Genomic DNA, 22,731 nt, shown 5'->3' on the forward strand with positions numbered 1-22,731 from the left:
GGTGGACGTACCGCCGAATTGCTCAACACGTGGGGCGTGAGGTCTCCACAGTACATCGATGTTGTCGCCAGTGGTCGGCGGAAGGTGCACCTGCCCGTCGACCTGGGACCGGACCGCAGCGACGCACGGATGCACGCCAAGACCGTAGGATCCTACGCAGTGCCGTAGGGGACCGCACCGCCACTTCCCAGCAAATTAGGGACACTGTTGCTCCTGGGGTATCGGCGAGGACCATTCGCAACCGTCTCCATGAAGCTGGGCTACGGTTCCGCACACCGTTAGGCCGTCTTCCGCTCACGCCCCAACATCGTGCAGCCCGCCTCCAGTGGTGTCGCGACAGGCGTGAATGGAGGGACGAATGGAGACGTGTCGTCTTGAGCGATGAGAGTCGCTTCTGCCTTGGTGCCAATGATGGTCGTATGCGTGTTTGGCGCCGTGCAGGTGAGCGCCACAATCAGGACTGCATACGACCGAGGCACATGGGGCCAACACCCGGCATCATGGTGTGGGGAGCGATCTCCTACACTGGCCGTACACCACTGGTGATCGTCGAGGGGACACTGAATAGTGCACGGTACATCCAAACCGTCATCGAACCCATCGTTCTACCCTTCCTAGACCGGCAAGGGAACTTGCTGTTCCAACAGGACAATGCACGTCCGCATGTATCCCGTGCCACCCAACGTGCTCTAGAAGGTGTAAGTCAACTACCCTGGCCAGCAAGATCTCCGGATCTGTCCCCCATTGAGCATGTTTGGGACTGGATGAAGCGTCGTCTCACGCGGTCTGCACGTCCAGCACGAACGCTGGTCCAACTGAGGCGCCAGGTGGAAATGGCATGGCAAGCCGTTCCACAGGACTACAACCAGCATCTCTACGATCGTCTCCATGGGAGAATAGCAGCCTGCATTGCTGCGAAAGGTGGATATACACTGTACTAGTGCCGATATTGTGCATGCTCTGTTGCCTGTGTCTATGTGCCTGTGGTTCTGTCAGTGTGATCATGTGATGTATCTGACCCCAGAAATGTGTCAATAAAGTTTCCCCTTCCTGGGACAATGAATTCACGGTGTTCTTATTTCAATTTCTAGGAGTGTATATCAACTTTTATTACAGTGTGGGCTAGAGATGAAAATCTGAAAAATGTACCAAGGTACAACGTTCTCCTCTATATAAAAAGTTTGTAGACCGCAAATGTGTATCGTAGCACGCAGGTTTTCTTTTTACACTAACAATAGCAGCTCCTCACATAATTTTGCTGCCATGAAAGTCTTTACATCAGTTTGAAACGTCTCCACGTGAGTCGTTCCATTGATATTGGAAAGCAACCTTCGGCTTTGCTACAATTCTTAATGACTCAAACGGTCGGTATGACTATTCCTGGACAATAAGATGGAGGCAAGTGTGTGATATTACAGACGCATTTCAGCGTCATAGGAGAATGTCTTTTTCAGTTCCAAATTCATAACTATGTTCTGTATGTATCAGTGTAATCACTTATCATGTATTCGTGTCATATCTTTCCTGCCCCACTGTCGTGTGCTAGTATGAATGTGTTGTTTGTCTGTGGCTGGCACTTCAAGTTTCCTTAGTTACCAGGAGGTTTTCTTGAATATTAAGAGCAGTTTACTAACCTTAGGTAGAGCTTTGAATATGGGTACGTTGGGTCAGAGAGGCATTAGTGGCCAATTGTCAGCATCCATTGTGAGATTGGTACAGGTAGAAACCGCTTATGCTCTCTGGAACCTTCCGGGTTTGGTAGACCCCACTGATGGGGCAGGTTAGTTTCACTCTTCTCTATGACGCCGGTGAGTAACGATGCTCTGAGTAGTATCTCTGGGTGCTAAGTTGAAATGTGTAAGAGTTAGCTTTGTTTGGGTTTCCAGTAGTCGCTCTGGTTGTGTGGCATTGACAATCATGCCGCACCAATTATTTCAATCAGGGGACAGTATTACTTTCATTAGTTTTTAGTTTATTCGGTGGGACTTTTGCGCAAATGCAACTTTGCGTGGACGATCGGTGCCGCCAGGTGATGTACAGTTTTAGTTAGTCTTGTGTATCATGTATAAATGAGTCGTGTGCTTTGTGGAATGGTTGTGTTGAAGTTTATTTAATTTATTGTCCAATTTTTATTCCATCCCGACGGACATAGTAGCCCGTTCTCTGCTGCACCACGTGCGTTTTCTTATTAGCCACGAGGCTCAGTTCAACGTAAACAACTCTTGTGTTCGAACTGAAGCCTCAGTTTCATCGCGGTAGATGTGCTCATGTTTGGTAAATTTATTTACAACATTACTGAGTTGTACGGAATTTGAGAAGTGGGCTTCGTTCTCTGAAATTGACCGCTAAAGCCAGTCGCTCTCTGACCCAGTGAGCTTACATATGGTTTGAAAATGGTTCAAATGGCTCTGAGCACTATGGGACTTAACATCTGAGGTCATCAGTCCCCTAGAACTTAGAAATAATTATACCTAACTAACCTAAGGACATCACATACATCCATGCCCGAGGCAGGATTCAACCTGCGACCGTAGCGGTCGCGCGGTTCCAGACTGAGGCGCCTAGAACCGTTCGGCCACACCGGCCGGCAGCTTACATGTGGAGTAGGGAAGCTTTCTTCTAAATTCTATCTTCCGTTGTGTGAGTGATCAGCGTGAACGTGATGTGTGCGATCCTGATAAATTGTAACCAGTAATTTAGCAGATTTGCCCCATACGTGTCGGTCCAGTTGTTGCCTTGTATAATGTAGCATATGCCAAGATTCACGCGCCATCATTCAAAGTAACTGTGTTTTAACTTAACATCTGTGCGTGTGTGCGTGTTGTTACTTTTAATGAGGAAATAAATGTTAATCATTGCTAAATTCGTTGCTATTACATCTCACAGCGCCATTCCCCTCCGAGTCTGGATCCTTAAAATCAGTCAGTTTGTACCTCCCCTTAATAATGTTTCAAGGAAATTTATCATAATTATTGTATATCCAGTATATGGTTTGGTATTTTATTAAATCATCAAATGATCTGTGAGGTGGCGCTTTTTTATCAGTTTTATTAATATTTAAATTATTTTGGCCCACTAATCAGAAATTTTGTCTTTGATACTTGTTCGAGGCAAGCAAACGTAGGCTCTACCATAGTCATTCTTGGGATTTAGGAAAACAGGAACGAGATTTCTGGTCCTACCAGTACCTTGCACTAGTAAAAGACGAAAGGGAGAATTCAAGCTTTTGGCCCAAGAGCACGCGACCACCTCCCTACTATATATATAAATCGATATAAAGCCTTTCAGGCGATAGGAGCAGCACCTGGCGAGGAATGACTGCTAGGCAGACAGACTCACGGTGCATGTAGTATCCGTGAGCCTGCTGTCGTCACGTAGAATGGGGAAGGCGGATGAACTATCTGAGTTTGACCGAAGGCAGATTGTGATGGCCCGAAGGATCGTCACGAGCATTTCGGAAACTGTACGACTGGTCGGATGTTCGAGAAGTGATGGTGAGTGTCTTCAATACGCGGCGTGGGGGTTGGACGGCCAATCCTCAATACAGATGTCGTTCCTCGTAGACTGAGGAAACTGGTAAAACAGGGGAAGCGACGAACTGTGGCGAAACGAACATCAGACTTTATTGCTGGACAGGCGATAAGAGTTTCTGAACACAGTGCACCGAATACTCTTAAAAATGGACCTCCGCAGGCGACGATCCATATGTGTGCCAATGTTAACACCACGACATCGGCAACTACGACTGAATTGGGCACGTGACCATCGCACTGGACGTTGGCAGAGTCGCAGAGAGTTACATGATCAGATGAAGAGTGATACCTCCTTAATCATGACGATGGGTTTGGCCTCTTCCCACAAATAAACCAAGCAACCATGCCGTTGGGAGGGCGCGAATTCGTCGTCTTGCAGGGGAACAGCTCCTTGTCGCCTGCAAGCTGGCGGCGGCTCCGTTATTATGTGGGCATCCATGTGAGATCGTGCAAGGCACTATGATGGCGAAGAGCTTCGTACAATGGTCGCAGACCACGTACACCCCTTAATGATGATCATGTTTCCCGACGGCAATGGCATTTTTCAACAAAATAACGCGCCATGTGCAAGACCAGGAATGTGATGGAGTGGTTTGAGGAACACAGTGGCTAGCTCCAATTGATATGCTTGCCCCCAACTCGCCAGATCTGAACGCAGTCGAATACATGTGGGAGGTTACTGAACCTGGTGTCAGAGCTGATCGCCCCCCCCTTCCCGGAATTTACGGGAATCAGGTGACTTGTGTGTGCGGATTTGATCCCAGCTCCGTCCAGCGACTTACCAAGACTTCATTCCTTCCATGCCACGAAGCTTCGCAAGCTGTTATCAGTGCAAAAGTGGATATACCGACTATTAGTTAGGTAGTGGCTGATCATATAGGGTGGAAATTAATAAAACTGACAAACTGCAGGGACGGATCCCGGACTGCAAATGGAAGAACAAAGATTATACGAAGGTTTGTTCAGAAATGAACGGTGTGCATACAACGATAACAAATCGACCCAGAACACAGTACAGAGCTGCATCGCATCCACGTCACAACAGATGTTCAAACTGGCCTCCATGGGCTGCAATGTATGCGTTCGCACACACTTGTCATACAGGACACACATATCGTACTTTGGCTTACACCACGCTGGCACGACATTTGCCTGGAGCTTATGCTAGAATTCGCCTCCATATACTGTAAAACCCGGTCCTCCAAATCTTGTGTACGCAATCCGCCGCCTCCCTGCACCTTCGTCTGCCTGAAACGATTCATGATCACACAGACGCCCAAAAAGTTCAAAATGGTTCAAATGGCTCTGAGCACTATGCGACTCAACTGCTGAGGTCATCAGTCACCTAGAACTTAGAACTAATTAAACCTAACTAACCTAAGGACATCACACACATCCATGCCCGAGGCAGGATTCGAACCTGCGACTGTAGCGGTCGCTCGGCTCCAGACTGTAGCGCCCAGAACCGCCCAAAAAGGGCTCGGCTCGGAATGTAGTGTGATGTGGTTTGTGTCTGTGAGGGTACTTGTTTTGGTACAGCCGTGCTGCCTGTCGACCGTTTCCATATGGTTGACTGTACGCAAAACCATCTCGTCATGTTGCCGACATGAATACCGGACCATTCTGCTGCTTACGGTACGATCCGTCAATCTACATCTACATCTACATCCATACTCCGCAAGCCACCTGACGGTGTGTCGCGGAGGGTACCTTGAGTACCTCTATCGGTTCTCCCTTCTAATCCAGTCTCGTATTGTTCGTGGAAAGAAGGATTGTCGGTATGCCTCTGTGTGGGCTCTAATCTCTCTGATTTTATCCTCATGGTCTCTTCGCGAGATCTACGTAGGAGGGAGCAATATACTGCTTGACTCTTCGGTGAAGGTATGTTCTCGAAACTTTGACAAAAGCCCGTACCGAGCTACTGAGCGTCTCTCCTGCAGAGTCTTCCACTGGAGTTTATCTATCATCTCCGTAACGCTTTCGCGATTACTAAATGATCCTGTAACGAAGCGCGCTACTCTCCGTTGGATCTTCTCTATATCTTCTATCAACCCTATCTGGTACGGATCGCACACTGCTGAGCAGTATTCAAGCAGTGGGCGAACAAGCGTACTGTAACCTACTTCCTTTGTTTTCGGATTGCATTTCCTTAGGATTCTTCCAATGAATCTCAGTCTGGCATCTGCTTTACCGACGATCAACATTATATGATCATTCCATTTTAAATCACTCCTACTGCGTACTCCCAGATAATTTATGGTATTAACTGCTTCCAGTTGCTGACCTGCTATTTTGTAGCTAAATGATAAAGGATCTGTCTTTCTGTGTATTCGCAGCACATTACACTTGTCTACATTGAGATTGAATTGCCATTCCCTGCACCATGCGTCAATTCGCTGCAGATCCTCCTGCATTTCAGTACAATTTTCCATTGTTACAACCTCTCGATACACCACAGCATCATGTGCAAAAAGCCTCTGTGAACTTCCGATGTCATCCACAAGGTCATTTATGTATATTGTGAATAGCAACGGTCCTATGACACTCCCCTGCGGCACACCTGAAATCACTCTTACTTCGGAAGGCTTCTCTCCATTGAGAATGACATGCTGCGTCCTGTTATCTAGGAACTCCTCAATCCAATCACACAATTGGTCTGATAGTCCATATGCTCTTACTTTGTTCATTAAACGACTGTGGGGAACTGTATCGAACGCCTTGCGGAAGTCAAGAAACACGGCATCTACCTGTGAACCCGTGTCTATGGCCCTCTGAGTCTCGTGGACGAATAGCGCGAGCTGGGTTTCACATGCCTACAACACACAAGGAACACAATTAATCCGAGGAACTTCCATTTGTCAACGCCGTCTACTGTGGCATCGATGCATTTCCGGACATATGCACATAGGACATATTTTCTTCCGTTTCTAGTCAGGAATCCGTCCCTCCAGTTTTTCGGTTCTATTACTGTTCACTCTGTATAAATAAAAAACCAAGCGGCCGATTAGTATGTACCCCACAGAGTTGGCTTGTGCAACTCTCAAACGACACACTGTTATTTCCATGCTTCAGCTGTCTATATTATACATCAGAAATACCTAAGGATACTGAGAATACTTTTGGAAGTTACAGTATTTCCATATTCTAAGGTGTCTTTATTACTTATCAAAATAGAGCTTGTAATATGAAGGATATGCAACTGTAGAATAAAAATATATCTGTAAAGTTATTAAAACAGGAATGAATAAACATATCAGTCGATTTCACAAGCTGCCCTAACAGGTGTCTACCAGAAAATTTTACATCTTCCTTGGCTAAAGATACCAACAACGCCAGACGGAGCACTCGCGTCGCTCATGAAACACTCTACAATACACACGGCCAGATTCCGAACTGTAACCGACTGCTTCAACCTGGAAGACAGATATACTATAAGATGCAACTTAGGTAACACGCCGAGCAAGTTAGATACAGGGGAGATTGCCGACTCTACTCCCGCTTGCAGGCGAGACTGCAAGCAGTTACAACCTCCTGTATCCCGATTATTGGAATTACGTTCGATGACTACCGATTCAGTGTGTATTTTTGGGTTCATACTGTCAAGTTCATAGTAAATTTGGCTCGATGTTGTAATCATTGAAGTAACATCGGAAACCTCCTAACCTGTGAAGTTTCATTTCGCTTACTCCGAAACTTGCCCTATTATTCTTACTGTTAATCATAATTTTAAACTGACTGGGTTCTCATTTTGAAGGTCATTTGTTTTTGTCATCCTCTTATGGAAAGCTCCTGGTGGAAAGAAGTACTGCTTCTCAGAAGTTAATTTGTAGCAGTAAATGCTGTTGGCGCAGTGACAATGCAATACCTCGGTCACTAAGCAGTCAGGGGTTATCCGGTTACTAACAAGCCATGTTAACAATAAAAGGTGAACGGATTACAACAGGTTTCCTGTTATGTAATTTCTGAGGTTATCTCGGAGTGTTTGTTTTGAGGCATGTATTTGGACATGTAACCAATGCACAGTGTGGTTGTAGTTCAAAAAGATTAAACAAGATTAGGGTTCAACGCTCTGTCGGTGAGAGGTCATTAGAGACGGAACACAGACTCGCGTTGGGACAGGAACAATTCCAACATTGCCTGAACTGATTTAATGAGACTACTATTTCTGGTTGGCTAGATGAGGATTTGAACGGCCATCGTATCGCTGACGAGTCCGGTGTCTTATCACTGCGCCACCTCGGTAACAACGAGCATAGGTGAGGGGGCACTTGCAGAAGACATCTGGAACAGTCATCCAAACACAGAGAGTGAAAAGGCATCGTCAGCTCATCTGAAATCAGAAATTTGGTTTAAGGCTGATTAACACTGGATGTCAACGGAACACAGCGGAATGGAATTCGGCGTCACAGCCAAATTGTGGTGAGCTCACATTAGAAGCAATGTCAACATAACGTTAATTTGATCCGCGCAGAACGAAACGGTTTAAATCCAACGGGTTCTAGTACCGCTTGAAAAAAGGTTTAGGGAGTGGCGGGTCAAAATAAATGTGGGCAAAAGTCAAACAACACTTTATACAAGAAAAGGCAGAATTTGCAAGCCCCACTGCCATTATGCAGTGAAAGCACAACGTCTTAGAATTCACTTGGACCAAATCTTTAGCTTCAACAAATCTGTGACAGACGTAGCGAATAGAGCACACAATGTGTTAGTGACATTATTTTCGTTAGTAAACAGTATGTTGTCTTTAAAAAGGAAAAACAGTCTCCTACTTCACAAGTCGATAATACAACCAGTCATACTGTATGTTTGCCCCATACGGGTGCATGCAATGTCTACACATATCAACAAACTACAGGTTGTCCAGATTTTACACGAAACTTCCTTACTCACCCAACACACATATTCGTTAGTTATACATGTACGATATCCATGACCAGCACAAACATAAACCTTCAAATTCGGTACTGTTACCACATCAGTATTGCAAATGAGGCTGACGTACGGTACCATAAACATTGTAATAACATATCCATGTATGAAACAGGTCAAGCATCATTGTAAATAATGTTTTGTTCTTTTGTAAGGATGATGCATGTTGTCCAAGGCTTACGTGTAAGGGTCTTTATAAACCTGTCGTTATTTACATTTAATTATGAACTAGACATTGTAATGCAAAAATCTGCATCTACTTTTATATATCATTTGTGCCTTGTCATATGGTGAGATTCTTCTTACCTCCATGGTAAATGTTTTGCCCCATAAATGTCATGTTACTCTAACGTTTATGTAATTAGATACAAGAAACCTCCTGTTGGAACCCTACAGAATAAATGTGAACGGTGAAAGTGTGCATGTGAAATACCATCTACGACACAAAAAATCAGAATATGGTACCGGAATTAAGAAAATATCAGTGACAAAGTTTATTAACGGCCAAACGGAAAAGTATGTATGACAAACCATTGACAGGGGAAGGCCACAATGTTCCCATCACTGACTTGCTTCAAACTTCGTACATTTTTAATAATCCATTAGGACAACAAATGTGCAAGTAGTATGGCGTCCTACTTAGGTGATTTCGAGAAAATCGCAAGAGAAGTTTTAGGCGTCAGTGACGTACCGGTGTGTTGCGGTCCTTAGCGTGAGCTGGCGGTGGTCATATGGCTACAGGTCAGTACTGCTCATGTATTTTTTTTTCATTTATATTTTTTCGACACTAATCATATCATACATAATGAATGTGAAAGGTAATAGAAGGAAAAGACACATGTATTTGCATGAATTTTATTGAATTTCCAAAGTTATTTGGTTGGTTGCTAATTTTTATTATCACAACAAACATTATATTTATAACTATCGACAAGTAAACGAACAAACGCATAAATTTTTTTCTGAGAATGTATGGCTGTCGTGATTTCCGAAATCCCTTATACCTGCAATCGGTTAAGGTACCGAGAGCTGCTTTGCACCTGGACCCTTCGATCTGCAGACCCAGGTTTCAAGGACGAGGGACAGACTGGGAAAGCCCGAGTCAAACATCAATAAATGAAGGTGTAAATAATTTAATTCAATAACAGAATAAGTTACAATATGCCAGAATTAGAGGGTAATGTACGATTAATCGTCGAATGTGCTTTCGACATTACAAGTTGCAGTATGATATTTTTCAAGCAGACACGGAAATCATAAGTTAAAACGATATCTGTTGCATTGAGTGAATACAGTTTTCCTGCATGCACAAAGAATCGTCAGAGTTCCTCAGGAAAAACAAAGCTAGTCGACATTGTGGAACATTTCTCTTTCTTCCGAGAATCTGGATGCATTCCATGCGCAACGCAACATTTTCATAAATGTATGATTGAATGTATTTAAACAGCTTTTTCATGAGAAGCAGTTTCTCGTTCGTTGTCAATCAAATATGAACAAGTTTGAAAGCGCTTGATACAGTTTTTACCTTTCCTGTAGAAATAAAATCACATAATATTAAATGTAATAATAAAAATTAGTAAACAGACAAATGACATTGGAAAACCAATAAAAGTTCATGCAAATACGCGTGTCTTTTCATCACATTACCCTTCGAATGTAATACATACGAAATAATATGACTAGTGTTGGGAAAAAAGCATGAGCAGGACACTATCCAGCGCTCTACCGATGACGGAGCTTGAACGCTAACCGCATGACCGCCGTCACCTCGCGCTCGGTAGCAACGCACTGGTACAGCAGTGACGCGTAAAACTTCTCTTGCGATTTTCTCGAAATCACCTAAGTAGTACGCTTTACTACTTGCACATTAGGTCGTCCTAATGGACTATTGATAGTGCATAAAGTTTTAAGTAAATCTCTGATCCGAAAGTCGAGACCTCCCCTTGTGAGAAGTGAAGCAATAAGAAAAGCTACGTCCAGACATCTCAAAACATTGATATTTATTCGCTAAGGAAAACAGCACATAAAAACGTACCAGACAAGGTTGGGATGGCAATACAGAGAGCTTCTTTTTTCCTTGTCCACTGCTTGTTTTATTTTTCCTGAGTATTAAACATCGTCAAAAATACCTGCACTTTCTCCTTCAATACAGCTGACGTCTTAACTCTCAACAAAAGGTTATTTATTCAAAACGTTTTCATGAAGTTTAGTTGTTATTTATCCACAATATACAGGGTGTTTCACTAAATGTGTTTGCCTCTGTAAGTTACGAAGTCATGGGCGACGGAAATATTTATTGCGGTAAGTCACCATAAGAAACGTTACACTGTCTGTAGAGCTATGAACATAGTTCATTGTGTTATTACCCAATAAATTGGAAGAATAGTTGTTTCTATCATGCACTGGAATCGGTAACACCAGCTGCGTATACATCAATTTAAATTACATTCCTATCACTTGTAGTTTGGGAGCTACAACCCTTCAAAGTTTCGTGGGCAGATACCACACGCTGTACATAATACGTGGGTGTGTGGTGGGTGATGGATGGTCTGGCGGTGGGAAGCTGATATAAATGAGATGTTCAAATGTGTGTCCATGCTCCTGGATGCACAATACAATGCGCGTGCTAAAGAATCTGCGGACGAGATGTAACATCGCCGGTGTTACGGAGCAACATGCGTCTTCGATGCGCCGTTTTAGATCATCTGGGAATATGGGCTCAGTGTCATAAACACTATCCTTTAGATATCCCCACAAATAGAAATCTAATGGTGTTAAATCGGGCAACCTTGTGGGCCATGAATGAGGACCATGGCGCCCGAACCATCTTCTTGCAAACCTCTCGTGTGTAGACACACATGTTCAAGGAGACCACCCAAACAGTCGACTATAAACGCGCGATATAACACACCTGTCAGTGTACCTGGGAAGTAGTGTGGACCGATGATTTCATCCCCAAGGACTGCACATCATACGTTAATAGACCACCTACGTCGACAGGTCATACCCACCGAGGATTGTCTGCGGCCCAGTAGTGCACGTTATGGCGATTCACTGCACCATAATTTGTGAACGTCGACTTATCAGAGAACATAACACCTTGTAAAGACTACAGTGTGAAATTACGCATGGCCAACTCACAGAATGTAGCTCTCGCACAGAAATCGTTCCCATGCAGCTCCTGGGTCAGTGACAGGCGGTACGGGTGAAACCTGTGGCCGTGTACTTTATGCCACGCAGATGTGAGACTGACACCAGCGACTGCAGCAAAGGCTCGTAAGCTGACACGAGGATCGTCGTGTACTGCAGCTAAAACAAACATCTCCGTCTCCTCACTTCTTGCAGTTCTTCGTCTGTTACTGCGGAGCATTACCAAGCTGCCTGCTTTCTGAAGTCGTTGTTCGTTACGTAAGAACGTAATGACTGCCAGAGCTGTTCGCCTAGGATATCTCACGGCGTACTCCACGGCTGCTTCAGTGGCATCGTGTCGGCACTCGCCGAGCATCGGCAACATGTCAACGTACTCGTTGTTCGTGGATGCCATATCCGTCCGACGTCAGTAACTGTCGTATATTGAGCCCCGTTTGTTTGAGTGGCTCCAACTGTCGGGTATACTGCCGTGTGCGGCGACAGTCGGCAGTCTTTAACAGCGCATCGAGGAAGCTTCTCGCTCCGTGACAACGGCGATGTTACAACTCGGCCGCACCACATTTAGAAGGCGCATTGCGTTATGCGCAGCGTGTGTGGTATCTGCCCCTGAAAATTCGAAGGGTTGTAGCTCGCAAACTAAAAGTGATAGGAATGTAATTTAAATTGATGTATACACAGCTGGTGTTACTGATTCAAGTGCATGATAGAAACAACTATTGTTCCATTTAAAAATTGTATCTTTTTGTTGTAACTCTTTGGATAATAACACAATAAACTATGTTCATAGCTCCGCGGACAGTGTAACGTTACTTATGGTGACCTAGCGCAATAAATATTTCCGTTGTCTATTACTTCGTAACTGACATAGGTTAACACATTTGCCGGCCGGGATGGCCGAGCGGTTCTAGGCGCTACAGTCTGGAACCGCGCGACTGCTACGGTCCCAGGTTTGAATCCTGCCTCGGGCTTGGATGTGTGTGATGTCTTTAGGTTAGTTAGGTTTAAGCAGTTCTACGTTCTAGGGGACTGATGACCTCAGAAGTTAAGTCCCATAGTGCTCAGAGCCATTTGAACCACTTTTTAAAACACATTTAGTGAAACGCCCTGTAGGTGTTTTCTTTGTCAGTGTATTGTAAAACCCAAATAATTTTTCGCTCTCAGATACCTGGAATCTCTTACGTTTACAGTACAAATATTCATGTCTTCGTGTAATATTTCTAGTGTGCCACGAAATCAAATCAAGCACTAACGTAAAGACTAGGTAATAGAAATGCACGAAATACGCTATCACAAAATGAGTGACAGCGGCGAGAGAGGGTTAGCTAATGATGTTAACAGACAACACCACTGTCCTTGTAATAATATCGTCTAAACCACCTCCCCAAGAAACCCTGACAATGACGGCATGTTCCGTTCCGCTGATAGCCTGTGGAAATCCTACAATTTGAAATACATCGTAGAATTTTTTGACGCTCCGTTTCATTCCGTCCCGTCAAGCGTGATTCGTACTTTAACTCTACTGAACAGGAGTGCTGGAAATAGAGCAATTAGTGTGATGTATTGACTGTTGGTGTCACGATAGTTGCGGCTCTCACTTTGAAACCTTGGACGGGCCAGCGGCAGTTGGCGTCGATGTTCTGGTCGTCGGTGGACGTGACGATGGTGAGCCCCGCGGCGGCGCCTGCGGACACGGTGCGCCGCGGGTAGACCGCCTCCGAGGCGCCGCCAGTGTAGCCCTCGTCCAGGCTCCAGCCGCGCACCTGGTTCACCCGGCTGTGGCGCAGCGTGTTGTTCTGGTGCCTGCAACACCCAGTCAAACTTGGTATTCTCGACACAATTTTGACACTGTGGATCTCGGAATACTGAATTCCCTAACGAATTAGGAAACAGACTGCCCCATGCGTCTAACTCCATCTACCATTCCGCGTTCAGAGTCTGTTAATTCCCGTCGTGCGATCATAATCACGTCGGAAACCTTCTCACACGAATCACCTGAGAGTGAAAGCTGCGTCAATGCAGTGCCCTTTTATTCTTTGCGTACGCGAACTACTGCCATTTGTACATGTGTATATCGTATCTCATTACTTTATTCAAATCGATTAATATATTGCTGTTTCGAGTGGTTTGTTGAATTTAAGTTAACTCATTTCTGGTTCAGCCCATTCAATTAAATTTAAATTAATGCTAGAGTACAACTAGAGTTAAACTTAGATCATTTCTTAAGATGTTACACAACAATAATTAATTGCTCTTTCACGGACACTCGCGTTTCTGGCATTTCCCAGTAAATTTTTTTCAATCGTAGTTTACGACTTTGTGTCTCCATTATCAGAGCCAATACATTTAGTGTATTCTCTGCTACAGATCAGTACAAGGTCATGGCGAGCACTTGAAATAATCTTTCTGTAGTCCTTCGTGAATCCAAGTGTCCTACTAAGTTGTATACAGATACCGGAACGTTCATCACCAGCAACCAATTCATTAAGTTTATTTTTCGTTCCCCAACAAACATTCTGCGACGCGATTGCGTCATTTAGCGTAGAAAGTCCATATCCATTCATTAATGTTACAATTCGCGGATTGTATACATGATCAATAATTTGCTTATTCAAACGAAACTGAATTTTCGATAACAAATGAAGTACGCGCGGTTCCAGACTGAAGCGCCTAGACCCGCACGGCCACACCGGCCGGCTCATGACTTTATTCTTCTTCTTCTTCTCTTCAGACTCAAAGTTCTGCCTGAATACGATGCCCATTACGTTTCGTTAGTGTAATCGAACAATTATTTCTTCACCGTCAAAAGCCACAAGATTTTCATCTTGCTCTTTGATTGGCATAATTAACTCTTGAAAGATGTGAATTGTATGTGTATCTCTTTGACTGGTTCTGGAGTCCTGATAAACAGTTTCTACTCAGTGTCTATCCACTGTACTGCGTGAAAACATAAGTTTAGTTGAGTGTTGGGACGAATTTTTTCTCTGCTGTGACGGAGGGCAGGGAGCGTTCGCTAACTTCCGTGGCGCAATAGCGGGATGGGCGCACTAAAAATTACGGCGGAACGTTACGGCACATTCTTGTGTGGCCTACGTGACTCGTGGAGCGTACGCGGGTGGAGATACGGATCTTCCCGCCAAACGTTTTGTTGAGGCTTTTCACTGGGTCATCTTAACCACTTCAGCTATCTGAGGATATTCCACCGACAACCCAGACATGTTCAAAAGAACGGACATAACACATATAAATATATGCACCCTGACGTTGAATGAATGATCATTCAGCGCTGATGCACTCTTCGTCCGGCCTCTCGCGGGAATCAGCGTGAGGTTGCAACCAATGAGGATAATGGACAGGGGACGCTACATCAGTAGTCTATGACAAGTTGGGAATTTGGGCGGGACGCGAAGAGAGTGAAGCTGAAGCAACTGCTCGCGTAACGTGGGAAATCTGGGCACGGGTCCCAGCCTGGCAAAAATTTTCACTTGTCACCACTGAATTTATTTCACTGTTCTATTGATCCTAAGGTCGGAATTTCAAATTCGTCTTGCAGACTAATGTTTACCAATCACATTTTTCCTATCATAACTTGCCGAATCAGCACGATGGTTTGTTATAAAAGCTGGAAGACTCACTGCATTAGATCTGTCGTTGTTACTGCGCTATCACAGACACCATGATCATCAAAGTTGCCAGAATCATTCATTGATTTCCTCGCAAAATGTAATCACAAATTGGTCCTGCTACTGACAAATGGTTCAAATGGCTCTGAGCACTATGGGACTTAACATCTGAGGTCATCAGTCCCCTTGAACTTAGAACTAGTTAAACCTAACTAACCTAGGGACATCACATACATCCATGCCCGAGGCAGGATTCGAACCTGCGACCGTAGCGGTCGCGCGGTTCCAGACTGAAGCGCCTCGAACCGCTCGGCCACTTCGGCCGGCTGCTACTGACAGAATTTATATATTTTGCTTATCGATTACTTGTTGTAATATAAGATGCAGGGATTCCCCTGCTTACTTTTTGTAGAACATGAAGTATCTGGGCATTGGCGGAAGCAGAAATAGCACTGAAAGACTGTTGGTGTTGGAGAAGAGGCAGCGCGATATAATAGAGATTGCGAGACGCGACATCACCCAAGTTTGGAGCACTAGTGCTTGTTCATCATAAAGACTGCAAAATATATCTGCCATCAAGATTTTTGAACATCAGTGCTGGTAAACTCGACTTTCTCAACAGTGGCGCCATGTTAATGATTTACCGTGAGCAAGCAAACAACAGGGACACAACTGATTTCGGAAATAGTGATACATATTTTTTTATGTGCCTAGAAGAAAAATCAATGTACATGAACATGTCAGTTCCTACGTGTCTCACCTATGTAGCGACTGGCCATAACTATGTGGCGTCACACTTGAATCTTCCTGGTTGGTGGCGCCCTCTGTTGATAAGCTTTGTACCATGTGTGATGGTGAACACAGCAACTCTATAATAAATTATCGCAATAACCATGTCTGGCCAGAAGAAAATTCTCGAGCATCCATAGAGCAAGGCATTTGGTTCGCATTAGCATCAATGAGTGAGCAGGAATTGTGGATAACTGATTATTTGAGACCATGCACGTTGGATAAATTGACAGGCGCTCCTTATCATCAGTTACAGGACAATAAATACCGGCATACTGAAGAATGCTACTCTTGCAAAAAGACAGCAATGGGCCTGAGACACGCCTCTGTTTGGTCCACGTCACATCGTGGCGCGATCCCATGGGCTCTGGAGTGGAATGAAGCTGCCCGCACAGTGACCAATAGCGAGTAGCATATTCATTCCATCTGCTTGCAAAATACAAGAGCTGCCAGCTCGTTGACGACCTGGGGTGTGTTTGGTGTTTAACTCTTTCTAGATTCCACGTAGCAGTACAATGAATGTGCGTTTTAGTCAAGAACTTGCAGTATTTCACAATTTTCTTACTTGCACAACCACAGCCAGGCAGAAGTTTGTGTTGTGTGCCGGACTTTTAACCTGTACAGACTTTCTAACCAAAGTTTGTGATCAAATAAAGAGAACAGAAACGTCATTCTGGTAATGCGTTTAGCCACAGTGTGATGCCACACTATTTTCAACCCTTCGTAGAGTTCTATGGAACACAAATGTTTAATGAGTGATGGAATGATTGAGGAGCTCCAGCCTCCTTCATTCAAATGACTGTAATCCCTTAAATTTCTGGGTACGGGGACATTTAAATGCATTATTGTATTCCACACCCATCGACAACGTGTATTTGTTACAATAGTGCGTGTCCCCGGTGAGTTCATACGATTTGATTATTCCTTCTAACACATGTGTAACAATAAGTGGTAAACACAATGAGTACATCTTGTAGTGTGAATGAACATCATGGTTTAGAGTACCTCAGCAAATATTTATAAAGTATGTTCTGTTTTAGTTTTGACTACTGTAAGAAATTGCGATATTTTTGTAAAACACCCGGTAGAGATCCAGTGGTTGAAAATATTTATTAGAGCTGCAGTACGTAATGATACTAGTCTGAAACAAGGTTTCATTCCAACAGATAAACTTCAGAGATTTAACTGTATATACGTCATGTTACTATTATGCACCCTGGAATAGGAACAGACAACAGGGAAACGAACAATTTCTTTCTAAAGTTCTGAATTTTTGCTATTTTCATTAAGTTATTTTATCTTTTTAGTGGTAAATAGAGATCGCCCAAATTAAGGATACTTAATCATTAATGCGTTCTTAACAAAAGCTGACGCAGCCAGCCGACGACACAGCGACCGTTATAATTAAAATTAAATTAAAAACAGCCACAGGTGGCGACAGTTCGATTTACTATAACCGGTTTCGATTATTAAATGCCAGTATCATCAGATATCTGAATTTTGATGGTTTTGGCAACAACTATTAAAGAGATAGTGTTAAGAAACAGTTATCAGGAGCGAGATATACCAAAATTATAACGCAACGTTAAATGAGTAGAACAGACAAGAAGGCTTGGCGAGACAAACTTTACGTTACGCTTGTGTATAAAAGTCCCGTAAGTGACTGAATAGCAGAATGTTAGGCGGTATATCAGAGTCGCATTTCGGACTAACAATTTTCATGGATGCGCTTTGAAACAGAGAGAACTTACCCGCGGATAAATACAGTGAGACGTAAGTGTAAAAAATCGAGTGCCGCCGTTGGGATAGCACTTATATCAGCCAGACTAGAAATAACTGTTAAGAAAAAAATTCGATACGTAGCGCTGTTTCCGCCGTATTTAGCTCTGAAGTTAGCCAATCACGTCGTTGCACACGCAAATTCAAGCACTTGCATGCGCTACGGTGCGGTACTGCACAGATATGTGTGGGTCCGTGAGTTACCATTTGTTTAAATTGTCTTTACCAGTTAAAATGTGCCTTTTTCGTAAGTGATAAATTTAAGCTACGTGAGCAAAAGCTACGTTTGTTCGGTTTGAGGAAACCAAACGAAGAACGAGTTTGGCGACGCTGTGTCTGACGGGCTGCCTGAATTTATGTTCTTAGCGACCTGATTGGCTAACTTCAATGCTAAATAGCTCGGAAACGGCGCTAACTATCGAATTTTGTCTTAACAATTAGTTCTCAGTACGAGCTATTTTTCAACGCTCTTAGCTTTTCAGACTGTTTATAACCACATTGGGACAGTTACAGCCACTACATTTATAGGATATGTTCTGCTTTGACGTCAAATACTTTTTTGAGGAGCAATAGTAATTACAACTCTGTTATCAGCAATCCCATATTTAGGAACAGATTCAGTTTAGTGAGTTGTGGAGGGGATGTGGGGAGACTGCTGTAGATAATGCAACATTAAAAGGATTTTTCACATTCCATTGAATACTATTGTTTATAATTGCGGCTATAGCTCCAATTAATTTATTCTTCTTACACCAAACAGGACGAAATAAACATTTTGGATTAAATGGAGATACTGAAAAAAATCGATTCCATTTTTATTTTACATTTAAGGACTCAAATTTGTTTCAACAACATCTTTATTAATTATATTATGTTTAATTAGTCAGTATGTTCTAGGAGAACCAGGTAATTTGGTACCAGCAAATCCTTATGCATATTCAACCAGTGTGATACTTCTTATTTGCACATGTTGCTTTGCCATGAATTCCAAATAGGCTTGTAGACGTTACTGATTTATTTCTGTCAATTCCAATTTTAGTAATTTTACCATTCTAACCCTACGGCATTAGGTAAAAATGTAAACAAAACCAAGCTTACCCTAGGAGAAATTCAGGTTAGTATAAATGTAATTCACACCAGTAGATAAAGGCTCGTTGTTAAGTGTGCTACAGCAACTGGAGAGATTTACTTGAATAAAATTTATTAAGGAATGGGTTTTTGCCCTTGTTCGATGAAGTTTTGCTGAATACTATGCCAATACGTGGTTTGTGCATATCGATATGACTCTAACGTTACCAATCAGATTTGGTAAATTCCTCAGTTGTGCTTTGGCTTGTACACCCGACCAATGAGCTTACAGTAAAATAATGGATCCAACGCACACCACTTTGTGTATGAACGGGGTACGGAGCAGTAATTTTAAACAACTGACGCATTTTCGCCAGGCAACTATGTTAAGTATCTATGTTGTAAGCTTATGTTTAATGATTAATTTTATCTGATGTTGTCGATAAATACTGTAATTTTACAGATCTAATGATGCTCTCTTGTGACAAGCAAAACCGGCTTTAGTAAATCAAAATGTGTACGGCCTGTAACTCTTTAATTTGAATATTAACAGTGCCTGTAGAAGAATCACGGTTACTAGACGACATGGTATGCATCAGGCGGAAATGTGCTGTGAGTGCTGACGTCACAGCTGACCCTTTCACCTGGCAGCGCGCCATAAGAGCTTATAGGTACATGGCACACATACGTATACTATGTGACCAAAATATGCGAAATTGAGCACAATATGTTACGAGGGGCGGACAGGTCAGTACAAAAGGAGGCGGAGAGTACTGTGTTGTCAGAAGACAGCAGAATGGGTCGGGTAAGAGAGCTCAGTAACTTCGAACGTCGACGAGTCACTGGCTCTTCCTGAGTAACAAATCCACGAGCAAAATATAAACCTCTCTAAAGGTACTGCTGATCGACTGTTGGTGATGTGAGTGTGAAGCAGAACCACGAAGGAACAACCACGGCTCAACCCAGATAGGCTGACCTCACCTGCTGACGTCCGCAGCTCGTGATCTCGCGCTCGCTTTCTCGCTTCCCGAGCACGGGGTCCTGGGTTCGATTCACGGCGGGGTCAGGGATTTTCACCTGCCTCGAGATGACTGGGTGTTGTTGTGTCGTCTTCATCATCATCATCGTTCATCCCCTTTACGGTCGGAGGAAGGCAATGGCAAACCACCTCCACTAGGATCTTGCCTAGTATGGCCGGACGCGCCGCGCATCTGGCGGAGGTCGTGGGTTGGTAGCCACGTTTGGGGACAAGTATGTATGTATCGGCGTACGAAAACGATCAAGTTGAGCGCATTATAGTGGTTTAGGACAGCAGACATGAATGTATTTTCTGAATTGTGAACATATTGTAGAGTGCCGTGATCGCGACATATGAATTTTATAGTGAAGTGTTGTAGCATCAGTTATTAACGGCTGCCCTTACGTAAGAGCCCCTCAGACTGCATTTTAAGTGTTTCGTGAATATATTGAAGAAAAATAAACTAATTGTTAAAATTATAAATCAACGTGAGTGACTCAATATTGTAAGTTACACCGCAATACTTGCCTGCATTGTTTTGTTATATTTTATTTCAGCTTAAAAACTGAGTTTACGACAGATGTGAGCTGGCACCCTATGACGAAAGACGTAGCCAAACACTGAGACCAGCCACATCTCTGGGCCGCTCAGTTAAGCTGAGTGTAACAAATATATATATTTCGTGCCATAGCACGTGTGGGTTCGAGCCAAACTATTCAAAATTCAATATATAGTGCACAGTAAAGTCGTAGAATTTACCCATTTTTGTTTAGTTTCATAGGGACCGATGACCTCAGCAGTTTGGTCCCTTAGGCATTCATACACATTTGAACATTTTTTGAAAATTCATCTGTAGCACCACATCTCAAATGCTTAGATTCTTTTCTGTTCCGGTGTTCCCAAAGTCATGTTTCACTACCAACAATGCTGTGCTCCAAAAGAACGTTCTCGGATATTTCTTCCTCAAATTAAGACCTGTGTTTGATACTAATAGACTTCTCTAGGCCAGGAATGCTCTTTCTGCAGTGCTACTTTGCGTTTTACGTCCTCCTTGCGTCGTCCATCGCAGGTAGCAGAATTCCTTAACTTCGTCTACTTCGTGATCCCCTAAGTTTCTTGCAGTTCTCGTTTCTGCTGCTTCTCATTGTTGTCCTCTTTCCTCCATTTACTCTCAGGCCAGATTCTGTACTCATTAGTCTAATGAATTCATTCCATTCAGCAGATCCTGTAATTCTTCTTCACTTTCACTGAGGATTAACAATGTCATCAGTGAATCTTATAATTGATATCCTTTAACCTTCAATTTTAATCTAGCTCTTGAACCGTTCTTTTATTTTTGTCATTTCTTGTTCGATGAATAGATTGAACGGCAGGGGCGAATGACTACGTCGTTGTCTTACATCCTTTTTAATCGAAACAATTCGTTCTTGGACTTCCAGCCTTCTTGTTTCCTCTTGGTTCTTGTACACATTGTACAGCGCGATTCAAAATGAAAGAACAAATTTCAGTTGTTCATTACAGACAAACTGTGAAAAATAAAAAGACATTGTGGATAGAGGACAGAGGAAGGTTCAAAGTTTTATAATCGTACAGACAATATATTCACATGAGCAGCTGCTTTGCTTCAGAAACATCGAAACGATAGTCCATTTCATTCCACACACGAATCATCGGGTCCTTGTTTACTGAATCAACATCTTCAACAATTCGATTTCGCAGCTCTTGAAGAGTGGCTGCCGTAGGTGGGATAAAAACTCTTTTTTGCAACCCCACAGAAAAAAATCGTAAGGTTGTTGTTTCTTGGGGAAGGAGACCAGACAGAGGTCGTCGGTCTCATCGGATTAGGGAAGGATGGGGAAGGAAGTCGGCTGTGCCCTTTCAAAGGAACCATCCCGGCATTTACCTGGAGCGATTTAGTGAAATCACTGAAAACCTAAATCAGGATGGCCGGGCGCGAAATTGAACCGTCGTCCTCCCGAATGCGAGGCCAGTGTTATCGTAAGGCGTGAGGGTTGGTGACGTCGGAGGCAAAAACCATTGAACAAGATCTTGTTGTCCACCTGTTCTAATCCAACGTTGTGGGGGGGGGGGGGGATGTTAATATAGCGCCACACCTCGAGCTGAAAGTGAGGCGGGACGCCGTCATCCATAAGAATGGAATCCTTGGAATTTTCTTGACGTTGAGGAAACAAGTTCTGCAGCAAGACCAGATATGATATTCTTCTCACAGTTACTTTCGCAAAAAAAGGAGGGTTCATTAATTTTGTGAACAGAAACGGCGCAAAGCGCTTTCAATTGCAGTGAATCTCTTTCATACTGGACGACAGCGCCTGGATTTTGTGATCCCCCCCCCAACCATTCTTATATTATGGCGGTTTAGTTGACCCGATAGATGAAGCGTCGATTCGTTCGAAACCATAACTCGTTCGGAAAAAAAGTGCCTTCCGGGATGTCCTGGTATGGTCGCTGGGACGCCTTTCTACAGTAACTGCAACTTGTAACGCTTCATACACAGATGTCGTTTCAGAACACGCCACATAGTTGTTTCAGGAAGTTGAAGTGCCTGGGCTGCGCTTCTTGCGGACTTGCGAGGGCTACGTGTGAACGCTTCTCGGATACGCTCGTCATTCTCATCAGAAGTGCGTGGCAGACCAGTGCTCTTCCCTTTGCAACGAACTTCCAAGAATTTTGTATGTCAGTCAGAAATCTCCTTGTGAAGAGGCGCTTCTTGCTGGAAGGGCGGCGGAATGCACGTTGCACTTGAACAATGGACTGACTTCCCACAAATTGCAAAACACAACACGACTTCTCGTGTGGTGTAATCACCACGCTGCCACAAGCAACA

General features: G+C 43.6%; 1 protein-coding gene across 1 annotated transcript in view; it reads right to left on the reverse strand.

Annotated features, from left to right (window-relative positions):
• The window catches only part of LOC126191050 (pickpocket protein 28-like), a 298,445-nt gene that overhangs the window by 183,234 nt on the left and 92,480 nt on the right, over positions 1-22,731 (reverse strand). The window contains exon 6 of the mRNA XM_049931762.1: positions 13,208-13,412. Within this exon, the coding sequence (XP_049787719.1) occupies positions 13,208-13,412 (205 nt within the window). The remainder of the gene's footprint in view (positions 1-13,207; positions 13,413-22,731) is intronic.

This window comes from Schistocerca cancellata, chromosome 6 (genome assembly GCF_023864275.1).
Source record: "Schistocerca cancellata isolate TAMUIC-IGC-003103 chromosome 6, iqSchCanc2.1, whole genome shotgun sequence".
Classification (NCBI taxonomy): Eukaryota; Metazoa; Arthropoda; class Insecta; order Orthoptera; family Acrididae; genus Schistocerca; species Schistocerca cancellata.